Here is a 12,321-nt window from a genome sequence, read left to right on the forward strand (position 1 = left end):
GGTATTGCTAGTTATCCAATTATCCTTTTAATTTCAGTGTGGCTAGATGTAAGTCATTGTATTCGATTAGATATAAACTGCATGAGGTGAAAACACTGGTGAAAAATTTGAAAATCGGATAAATTTATGATTCATTTGTAAAAGCTGAGGAGGTGAATGAGAATAACAATTTAGAGGATAAGATTTTACACAACTGAATTTGTCCACATTGCTGATAAAGGATTGATCTGGTAAGTCATTACCAAAGAAGCTAAACAGGCCCTAATGTGATAGAAAATGGAAAGCTTGGACCATCTGATGGAAAGCTTGGACCATCTGGAATAATTAAGCTTGCATGTTCAACACAATTACCTGTTGGTCACCCTTCAAGATTCAATTCATATCTGTAGAGAATGCAATACAATACTATATTAACAATGAAGTTAATGCCCATATTTAAATCCACAACAATTGACAAGAATAGTATAGCATTAAAGAGTTTTTGATAAATACACCATCATTTTTAGTTAGAAAGTTTTTTCAAAATTTTGTAAACTATGAAAAGATGTAAATTTATTTCTTTTGATATGGAAAAACAAACAATTTTTGACAAGTTAAACTAGTATTTTTACTACTTGAATAATATTCTCTTTATATATTTGAATGATATCCGACTGTTTTTCAGTTCAACTTTGATTAGAATTCAAATTTTAAGTTTATCGGGTGGAAAGCAGAATTAGATCTTGCATTATTGATAGGAAGTGAAAAATTCCATTGTGAGATATTGCTTCTGATTGCACTGAACTAGAACATCAGATAAGCTAAATATTGGTATCAGAACATGGAGCATTTCCTTCAATTGATAGTCTGCAGGTATTTATTGGATTATGATTCTTATACCAAAAAAATTGTATGGGTGTTTGATGGTTAAAATACAAGGGCAATAACTCATAAGTTCTATAAAGACAATTAGAATACAGTAATGTCATAAAACTTAACATTGATTAATGTACAGACATGAAATAAAAAAAAATCACAAAAAAGACTACCTGTGAAAATTGCAATATAATATACAGTACACCAGGAGAGGGTATCTTTGAATATACTCTTCCTAAATGTTAATATGGTCTTAATATAAGAATGTTGTATATAGTTGTAGACAAAGTTGTGGTTATTAATGCAGTTATCAACTAAGAGTGACACAGTGAAGACCAAATTTGAACACTTATGTAAAGTGTACAGTTCCGTAATGATTATCTGAAGATTTATTAACTGATTAGTGTCCATATTGAGGAAGTCAAAATTTGACTAATATTCATGATAAGGTTTCTTGTTTTGGATATATTAATAATCTAGAATGTTTTACAGGAATTGAAAGAGAGAGATTTGGAAATAGCACGTCTTCAAGAGAAATTGACCGAAGCATCAAGTGAGATTGAATCTAGTGCACTTCTTATTTCCAAGCTCAAGAAAAGCAAATTGTAAGTAAAAATTATATTTATGTATCCAAGAATATTTCAAGAACTTTATAGAATTTAGCCGTTAAAGGTGTTACTCGACATCTAACACTTGCTTTTCTAATTTAGAATAGCGATTCGTTGTTGTGTCTTTCAGCTATGTCTGCCATTAATACAGTATTAGTAAATATTACACATTACATTGTAAAAAGTATAAATATGAAAGAAATATTGTTTTCCTAGTTTTTTTAAGTGTATGGCTGTACTCAGATTGTCAATATGTTATTTTATTGATTTACTACTGTAGAGCTATTCCTTAAAGAAATTTCCTGAGCTGCTACTTTAGTAATGGATATGCTTTTATTGATAATTTGTTCATTGAAGCCTAACTTTACATAGAGTAGTAGTCCCAATTCCATACTGATTTTAGTGCTATGTCTTAGATCTATCAACACGGTTATTTTAACTAAAGCGGATTATTTTCCGAAAAGCTTTCTAGTTGAATTTCCAATTGTCTAAGGAAGTAACTTGAAGGGTGAGAATGTGTTGATTTTGTTTTGGCTTAAAAGTCAACGGAAGGCCGGCGCAAGAATTGAAGAGACAGTGAAAGATGGAAATGGAAGGTTGTTAAAAGGAGAGGAGGCAAGGAAAAGGTGGGCGGAATATTTTGAAAGTTTGCTGAATGTTGAGGATGATAGGGAGGCAGATATAATTGCAGTTCCAGGTGTTGAGGTGCCAGTGATGGGAGATGAGAATGAGAGAGAGATTACAATAGAGGAAGTGAGGAGAGCACTAGATGAAACGAGAGTAGGAAAAGCATCTGGTATGGATGGTGTGAAAGCTGAGATGTTGAAGGAAGGGGGTGTGACTGTACTTGAATGGTTGGTGAGATTGTTTAATGTGTGTTTTGTGTTGTCAATGGTACCAGTAGATTGGGTCTGTGCATGTATTGTACCACTATATAAGGGTAAGGGAGATGTGCATGAGTGTTGTAATTCAAGAGGTATTAGTTTGTTGAGTGTAGTTGGAAAAGTGTATGGTAGAGTACTGATTAATAGGATTAAGGATAAAACAGAGAATGCAATCTTGGAAGTACAGGGTGGTTTTAGAAGAGGTAGGGGTTGTATGAATCAGATTTTTACAGTTAGGGAGATATGCGAGAAATATTTAGCAAAAGGTAAGGAGGTGTATGTTGCGTTTATGGATCTGGAGAAAGCATATGATAGAGTTGATAGGGAAGCAATGTGGAATGTGATGAGGTTATATGGAGTTGGTGGAAGGTTGTTGCAAGCAGTGAAAAGTTTCTACAAAGGTAGTAAAGCATGTGTTAGAATAGGAAATGAAGTGAGCGATTGGTTTCCGGTGAGAGTGGGGCTGAGACAGGGATGTGTGATGTCGCCGTGGTTGTTTAACTTGTATGTTGATGGAGTGGTGAGAGAGGTGAATGCTCGAGTGCTTGGACGAGGATTAAAACTGGTAGGCGAGAATGATCATGAATGGGAGGTAAATCAGTTGTTGTTTGCGGATGATACTGTACTGGTAGCAGACACAGAAGAGAAGCTTGACCGACTAGTGACAGAATTTGGAAGGGTGTGTGAGAGAAGGAAGTTGAGAGTTAATGTGGGTAAGAGTAAGGTTATGAGATGTACGAGAAGGGAAGGTGGTGCAAGGTTGAATGTCATGTTGAATGGAGAGTTACTTGAGGAGGTGGATCAGTTTAAGTACTTGGGGTCTGTTGTTGCAGCAAATGGTGGAGTGGAAGCAGATGTACGTCAGAGAGTCAATGAAGGTTGCAAAGTGTTGGGGGCAGTTAAGGGAGTGGTAAAAAATAGAGGGTTGGGCATGAATGTAAAGAGAGTTCTATATGAGAAAGTGATTGTACCTACTGTGATGTATGGATCGGAGTTGTGGGGAATGAAAGTGATGGAGAGACAGAAATTGAATGTGTTTGAGATGAAGTGTCTGAGGAGTATAGCTGGTGTATCTCGAGTAGATAGGGTTAGGAACGAAGTGGTGAGGGTGAGAACGGGTGTAAGAAATGAGTTAGCGGCTAGAGTGGATATGAATGTGTTGAGGTGGTTTGGCCATGTTGAGAGAATGGAAAATGGCTGTCTGCTAAAGAAGGTGATGAATGCAAGAGTTGATGGGAGAAGTACAAGAGGAAGGCCAAGGTTTGGGTGGATGGATGGTGTGAAGAAAGCTCTGGGTGATAGGAGGATAGATGTGAGAGAGGCAAGAGAGCGTGCTAGAAATAGGAATGAATGGCGAGCGATTGTGACGCAGTTCCGGTAGGTCCTGCTGCTTCCTCCGGTGCCTTAGATGACCACGGAGGTAGCAGCAGTAGGGGACTCAGCAGTATGAAGCTTCATCTGTGGTGGAAATGTGGGAGGTTGGGCTGTGGCACCCTAGCAGTACCAGCTGAACTCGGCTGAGTCCCTGGTTAGGCTGGAGGAACGTAGAGAGTAGAGGTCCCCTTTTTTGTTTTGTTTCTTGTTGATGTCGGCTACCCCCCAAAATTGGGGGAAGTGCCTTTGGTATATGTATGTATGTATGTACTTTCTTGTTATGGTAAACTGTGTGCTTCAATATCCATAAATTTGTTTAGTGTTTCTTTGCTTTTGATGTTATGATTGGCTATCTGTGATCAATTTTAGGCTGCTATTCTTCTTCCACTGTGATGCAATGCGGATGAACAATTCTTCTTCGATTTATTAAGCCTTCTCCTTTATTATATCTTCTCAGCCATCTTTAATGGTTGCCTTGTTTATCTTAAGTTGGTAAGCAACATCTTTCTTGGAAACTTTGGATTAATGTAATACTGTACAATTACCTGTATGGCAATTCTGGTTGGTGCTGAGGTTTCTTCTTGCCTATGTTCCATCATTTGAAAGTTCATGCCAATCAGCTAGTAATGTCTCACAGTCATCTGTCCTCCTCCTCATTTTATAAGGCCATGCCCATCAGCTTATTTTGAAGGCTGCCTACAATTGTTTGCTGATCTTTTTAGGAGTTTTTAAGCCACTGAACAAAAATTACTTTCAAGCATTATTGTTTATGGTACAGTATATGTGCAGCTTGGTCACCCTAACAGATCAAATGGGTGTACTGTAATTGGCTTTATTTTAAATCAATTACCATCACACTGAGGCATTTAGTGAGGTTGCCTAGGCAAGAGCTACGGTGACCGGTAGGTGCCTTAACTGTCTAGTCCCTCTGTAGATGGAACCACCTCCCATAGTTGAAAGATAGATTAAGACACACAAAGAGTGGAACCATTCTAGCTTTTGTTCAGGCAGATTTAGGTGCTTCTTATAACTAAACCTCTTGTTTCTATTAATTTTTAAAATAACTACACTGTTTTTTTTTTTTTCTAATGGGGAGTTCTGTAGCCCATGACTAAATGGTCTGCCACAATTTATTGGACCTACACCCCAATCGCGAAGCTTTACTTTTACACCTGTATGTGGGTGACCTGGAGGTAGCAAAACGTTTGCAGTTGGAAATTATTTATCCTCTTATCCTGGATATCATGAGCAATAATGCTTCATGGAGTAATTCAGTGTACAATGTATCAAAAACTTTGAATAAGGACATAATATAACACTTTAATCCTTTAGAAAGTCTTTTTAGTCTGTATGCATGGGTGACTGAAACTTTTTATGTTCTTAAATGCTTTCAATATTACAGATCAGCTGTTGAAGGAGAAGCTGCTGTTATAAGCCAGCTACGATCAGAACTCCATGAATCTCAGGAGCACATGCAAAGAATGCGAACCCAGCTTTTAGCCGCTGAAGAAGATGCTCAGCTTCATGCCCAAGATGTATGTTTATAAAAAAATTTCACATAAAGGCCTTTTTAATTTGGATTAAATTTATATGATATAATTTTAATTTTTGTTCTGTGGTAATGAAGAGAACAAAAAAGTGAAAGAAAATCTTTCTTTTCAGCTTAAAATTTTCAAGTTTAGATTTTTGTATTCAGTACTTTGTCCCTTTCAAATTTTTTCCACTGTTACTTAATTACTTCACTAGTGTGAACATATTATTTTTTTCTGATGTGTTGAAATTTTAGCTATTCTTTCCATATTTTTCTTTATTGGCTACTTGACTTTTACCCTCCCTCCTCTTGTAATTTCTTCTATATCAGTCCTCTACCAGCACTTAGAGACTCTCTTCTCTTGAAGTCCCCTTATTACCTTGATTCCAATGTCATGTCTTTTTATATTTATATACTGTATACTGTAAATATCCCATGGCAAATTTTACACTACATAATTTTGTTGTCTTCAAGACTTTTCTCAGTGATTTCCACCTTCCACATTTTAATGCTTCATCTGTTTACTGTTGTTCTTGTTAGTTCTTTCTATTTAAGTGTTGTAAGGAATGCTTACAGTTTATAGTACAGGTACTCATAGTATATGCAGTAGTAAACAGACTTTTTTTTAAACAAAAGTATAATAAATGAATTCCATTATTGGGAGAGTGCTTGAATAGATGATAAGCTTTAATTGCAGCTTAGTATTAGGCTACTGTATGTAAAATTTCTTAGTAGTCTTGACAAAATATTCAAGTTTAATTTTTTTATCATTAATGTAAATATTTGAATGGAAAGTTGAATCATCTGAATAATGTTTCCAAGTCTTATATTTTACCAATTGGAGACATTTACTCCTTCACAGTTGTCTGTAGTCATTGGAGAACTACAGTCTTACATGGCGGGTGAATTTTCCTTGGCCGATGCCGTCAGAGAACTGAAAGAAGCTCGGAATCAAGTTCGTGTGAGGGACAGTCAGATAACGCAGCTTACGGGATTGGTCAATTCTCTCCAGATCAACATTAACGACCTCATTGAGGAAAATGGAGAATTGAGGTAGGAGGTTCAGTTTAGGTACAGATGAAGGAAAATATCTTATATTAACCTTCAGTCTTATAGACCACTTTTTGAGTGAAGTGATTTGATAAGTCAAGACTATAATTGTTTCACTTGTGAGAGATTTACAGAGGCACATATTGTATACTATTTTTATTAAACAAAAGTATCCCTTTTAAGTTACTCAGAGATATAATTTGCCTTAAAAATTTTATGAATGGCTGTTTTATTAAGCTTTGATGTCTGCATTTTGCAACTCACTTGCCCCTATTCTCTCTCTTGCCACTTGGTATCGATTTTGCAAATGCTTCATCTAATTTTTCTTATTTTTGTGATACAGTAATAGAAAACTTTCTTTTTTGGAAAAAAAATTATTTTTTATGGCAGAGGAAGTACTTACACTTTTAGAAGCTAATATTCTGAGAATGTGAAAATAAATGTTGCTATTTAAAAAGATGTTGCAGAACTTGCTTCCCAAAGAAATGGAGAATAAATTTGTTAGTACTGAGTACGTGCTGATCGATATTCCCGAGAGTAAATAAACATCAAGGCAAAATCATTTGAATGCCAATTCCCACAGCTAGATCTAGATTTGGTGATAATGTACAGTATTAGCTTCACAAAGTAATGCTAATCAAACATTTTACCTTTAACCCTATGTCTACAGGAAGATTTGATTAAATTTATGAATGTGGAGTATCCTCCTATCCAAGTTTGATTAGAAGATGAGAATTAGCATAAATTTGAGGATCTGTAAGACTTTGAGCAAGGATGGTTCCCTCCTAAATACTGAACACCATTGAATTTTTTCATTTATAGACTGAAGATTATATAACAGGCAGTATAACTGAAGACATAAGGGATTTTGACGTAGGAAAAATCTATTTTTGGGTGAGATAGATGAAACAAATGAGATATTTCTGCATTGGACCATTATAAAGACACTCTCTTAGTTCTGATTTGGCTGAATAGTTGCAGTGAAGAAATGTCTTTTCATCTAAGTCTTTAATGCCTGCTTTTACAGTAGGGTGCTTAGAATAAACATATTTACAGATAATGTAGATTAGATGGGATTGAAGTACATTTAGTATTTGAAGTAGCTATTTTGTACCATAGTATTATGGGAATTACTAAAATTGTTTGTTGTTGGCTCTTCTAAAGTGGATCACCTTTGGCATGACATGTGGTGTACTTTGTACAAAAGTTGCTTTCATTGATAGAATAACAGTATCTCTACTTAATGCTGTAGAAGGATCATTCCAGTTGTTTAAGACTTATTACCCTCTGCAGGGAACAGTTAAAGCTGGAGCCTCGAGAGGATATCGACCTACCTGGTGTAAACAAAACGAATTGGCAGGACAGCAAGAAGATTATTGAGCGCCTTACAAACCAAGTTAACAAACTTCAAGATGAGAAAGTTGCTTTGAAAACAAAGGTACAGTGCTGTATTATCTTATTATCTACTGTATTTAGTTTTATCCCGCTATAGCTTAACCCTTTAACCCCCAGGCTATTTGGAAATTTCCAACCCTTAACCCCCAGGGGGTTATTTTTTTCCCAGCATATTTTGCAGTATATTTTTTTTAAATTGCTCTAACAGCCTTAATTTTTGTCATAGAGAGGTCAGCTTGGTCTCATTCTCTTGGAAAATGCCTGAAATTTTTTCAAAAAATTATCAAAAATATGAAAAAAAAAATTTATTGCATTTTTTTGCAAGGACGTACCGGTACGTCCATGGGGGTAAAGGGATGGCTTTTGTAAAACGTACCAGTACGTCCTTTGGGGGTAAAAGGGTTAATAGGAGTGTGACAGGATTATGGTCTTTTTTTATGCCTGGAATATTAATCCGTGTTAAATCAATTTCTAAGCAACATTCCATATGTTTAATTGATTAACCATTTAGCTTGACAGTTTTTAGACAAGTGTTATATCACATAGGTATTTAAGTCTTTCCTACACTGTACTGTGCAGATATTGACTCCTTTTTAATGGATCATATGCCAGAATTATAATTAAGTTGCAAAACAAATTTTTTGCAACATTCCATACCGTTTATTAATATTCTTGAGTAATGCTGCAGCATACGCCAGGCTTGTAAATTTTTTAATTTCTTGGAAATTGTGTCATCAGAGAAGCACTTTTACATCTTAATCATGAGCCTTTTCATGACTTAAATTCAATATTTCATAATCATCATTCAGCTTTTTCCTTGTGGGTCTAAGACACCTTATAATTTTTCTCCACTCTCCTTCACAGGTACTGTATCTGGTTTTAACAAATCGCTTGTAATTGTTTATGGTTCTGGAGCCTCAAAATTTGTCCACCCTTTAAGTTATTCTAAATTTGTTGAATGCCACATTCCTTATTGGTGAATTTTCTGTTATATCAAGATCTTTCTGCTCACATTGATTCCCTTTGTGTAGCTGTATCTGATGTAGTCTCCAATTTTTCACTCTTTAAAATATATAATTCCCAGCATCTTTATTCTCTTTACCCTGTGAAGATTGTGATCCCTGTCCACTCATGTCTTCCTCTTTGCCTTTGCCTCGTGATTTGCTTCATTTCTCCTTTTGTACCTCTGTGGTTTTCAAAGTTTGTCCTATGCTAGATTTAGAATGGTATTTTTTTTATTTTTCCTCAGAACTTTGTCATCCCACCAGAATTGCACTTTCCTCCTGATTTTATTTATTCCTGGTGCACATAAAAGTTGATTGAGGATGGAGGAAATACTGCAATTATTTTTAAGGTTCTTGGTTCTGTAGTTAAAGTAAAAAATAACGTCATCTAACATTATTGTTAATAGAATGTTGACAAAATATTGAGTTATTTTATTGTGCCACTAAAATTTCCAGGTTTATGAACTAACAAGGGAAGTATCCAACACTAGAGGCTCTTTACAGTTAACCACCCTTGAGATTCCTAAAGGTTTGTCGTCTGGTGAGTTGAGCATTATGTCACTAAATTTTATTCTAACTATTTATTAAATTAGTCACGTTGAGGTGATGATACTTTAGATTTTTTTCATATTCATATGTATGAAATGGAACTAAAGCATATTAAGAATTTGGTGTGTAACTGAAATTAACAGCATGAAATATGTATTCATTTCTAAATTGTGTAATACTCTACAGTCTTATTCATTTACGACTAATCTATATACAGTACTGTGGTATTGATTTAATTTACCATAATGAATAAATGTTCATTACTTTACTTATATTTATAATCTTTCATTCTTCAGGCCATACCTTGGCAATTGACACACAGCCATTTGAAGAACAACTGAGTAACCTAAGTGCTGCAGTTACCCAATTAGTTCAGGAGAAACATAAGTATTCAAGTGATGATTATCAGCAACAATTAGAAGACCTCAAAGAAAAGTGTCACAGGTAAGTTAGTACATGGAGTCGTTTTGTCAATTAGGTTTTTTGTAATTGTGGAAATCCTAATATTATAATAGGAGTACAGACCTGCCTTCCCTGATTTAAAGGCAAAATCTTGTAATTACTGGAAAGGAAAAAAATGCTTGTTTTTCATTGGACTTCTACATACGGAGTTCCAGGTACTCTGGATTTTGTCAAAATTAATTTTTATTAACTAGATAGCAATATATGGACCAATATTGAAAAGAATACCCAACCGTATGTTACTAATAAGATAATTTGTATACTGTATTTATCCATGAACTGGTGTTTTTCAATAAAATTGATTGTGCCAGTCTGTATTTATGTAAAATTTTGTTATTCAATACAACCCATTCATTTTAAGTTGGTTTAACTTCTCTGAAACAGCGCCATTCACATCTTAATATGTCAATACAAATACTCATCACCCAACTATCTTAACTGATAGGTTAAATCCCTGTACCTCTTCTGTTGTGGGACTCCATGAAGTTAACAACTGGGTTTATCAACTATCTATAGTACTCCAAAGTTTCTTTTCCTCCCTGTATTCCTCCTTTCTCTCTATGGGTGCGATCTTTCGTTGAAAGTGTTCATTTTATTAGAAGTTTATCTTGGAGTAAACCTTCAGAGACCTTTGTTTATATCATTGAAGTATTTCTCGTGGATATTATCAGATTTACAAGTAACTCTAAGATAGCCAAGAAGAGTTCATGAAAAGTATTTAAATTTTATGGACAGTACAGTAATCTTAGAAAATTTCCATCCTTTTCATTTTAAGATTCGTAATGCTAGTCTGTTGAAGATTTCCCATTAGCGAAGGTTAGCTGAGTAGGGGCTAAAAATTTATACCAATTCACCTTGTTTGTCCTTATTTACAAGATTTGTATTCATACCACAATCTTGACTTTATAAATGTCTCTTTTAATTTGATTTCTAGAGAGACATTCATGCTAGGACCTAATGACCAAGTTATATTTTTCCTTTCCAGTTTTAGTCAATGTCCTACATCTGTCATGCATAAAAGTTATTGTAACTAAAATAATACTTGCAGTATTTGGGAAATATGAAATTTCAAACAGTGATTGAAATTTTCACTCCTTAGTACAGTGTACTTGTAATTGGCTAGCTTTTGATATCCTTTCCCAAGTGTGCTTTAATAAGTCTGCTGTTGCACTCATTAACCCAACACTTTTCAATGATTTATCCTCCAAATCAGGATAGCATTTTCTAAGAGTCAGGGAGGCACCAGCAATATGGCTCCTACTACCCAAATGTGATGACTTTTATGAAGTCTTATTTTCCATGCACCAAGAAAAGGGATTCATGCCTCTTCTGCCTCAGGAATACAGCTGTCAATTTTGCTGATTAACCCTTTACCACTTATGCTGCTTGCTTCTGTCTCTTCCTTGCCGAGCTGGTTTATTTTGATTTCTTCCCATCACCAGCCACCCGTTGAGATACTACCACTAGAGAGATATGGGGGTCCTTCGACTGGCCAGACAGACAGTACTACATTGGATCTTTATCTTTGATTACGGTTCATTTTCCCTTTGCCTACACATACACCGAATAGTCTGGCATATTCTTTACAGATTCTCCTCTCTCCTCATACACCTGACAACACTGAGATTACCGAACAATTCTTCTTCTCTCAAGGGGTTAACTACTGCACTGTAATTTTTCAGTGGCTACTTTCCTCTTGGTAAGGGAAGAAGAGACTCTTTAGCTTTGGTAAGCAGCTCTTCTAGGAGAAGGACACTCCAAAATCAAACCAGTCTTCTCTAGTCTTGGGTAGTGCCATAGCCTGTGTACCATGGCCTTCCACTGTCTTGGGTAGAGTTCTCTTGTTTGAGGGTACACTTGGGCACGCTATTCTATCTATTTTCTCTCTTTCTTGTTTTGTTAAAGTTTTTATAGTTTATTAAGGAAATATTAATTTTAATGTTGCTAATCTTAAAATATTTTCTTTTTTCTTTTTTTCCTTTCCTCACTGAGCTATTTTCCCTGTTGGGGCCCCTGGGCTTATAGCCTCCTGCTTTTCCAACTAGGGTTGTAGCTTAGCAAGTAATAATAATAATAATGATTTATATAATGTTCAGTGCTATAATTCAGAAAATTAAAATTTCTGTCATGCAACACTTCCCCTCTCCTGCCAGAAAGTCCAGGAATATACTTACCTCTTTTAGATCCTAGACATCAATGTTACTGTTTAAAAGGTCTTTAAAGTTAGGAACTGGCAGACACAGGCAATAACTTTGAATGATTCAGCAGGTAGACCTCTCTCAAAATGCCCCCTCCCTAGCTCACAAGGAAGATAACCTACATTCATCAATGTACTTTCAAAGTATTCAGAAATTTAGTTTGTTGTATATGGCTCGACTATAATTTTTCCTACAAGTGTTTTGTTTCTGTTCCTGTCAGCTTTCACAAGCCTCGTGTTGGATTCTCCAATTACCTTAGTACCTACATTTATAGAGGAGACCTATTCTACAACATGCTATATTGCCATCAAAATTTCTTTAGGGCAGGCCACCTTAGCACTTCTAGGAAAGGTAAAAGAGTTGAACATTCCTTTCCATAGCATGCACAACATTCTTTTTACACTCGAAGGA

At 35.4% G+C, this 12,321-nt stretch overlaps 1 protein-coding gene across 2 annotated transcripts in view; it reads left to right on the plus strand.

Annotated features, from left to right (window-relative positions):
* LOC137627887 (centrosomal protein of 290 kDa-like) overlaps positions 1 to 12,321 on the plus strand; it is a 65,614-nt gene that overhangs the window by 18,340 nt on the left and 34,953 nt on the right. The window contains exons 9-14 of one of the 2 annotated variants that reach the window (XM_068359323.1): positions 1,348 to 1,460; positions 5,124 to 5,256; positions 6,115 to 6,305; positions 7,596 to 7,740; positions 9,158 to 9,242; positions 9,547 to 9,694. In XM_068359323.1, coding sequence (XP_068215424.1) covers positions 1,348 to 1,460; positions 5,124 to 5,256; positions 6,115 to 6,305; positions 7,596 to 7,740; positions 9,158 to 9,242; positions 9,547 to 9,694 — 815 coding nt within the window. The remainder of the gene's footprint in view (positions 1 to 1,347; positions 1,461 to 5,123; positions 5,257 to 6,114; positions 6,306 to 7,595; positions 7,741 to 9,157; positions 9,243 to 9,546; positions 9,695 to 12,321) is intronic. The other variant, XM_068359324.1, reaches the window with a different exon arrangement.

Source organism: Palaemon carinicauda, chromosome 35 (genome assembly GCF_036898095.1).
Source record: "Palaemon carinicauda isolate YSFRI2023 chromosome 35, ASM3689809v2, whole genome shotgun sequence".
NCBI classification, from domain to species: domain Eukaryota; kingdom Metazoa; phylum Arthropoda; class Malacostraca; order Decapoda; family Palaemonidae; genus Palaemon; species Palaemon carinicauda.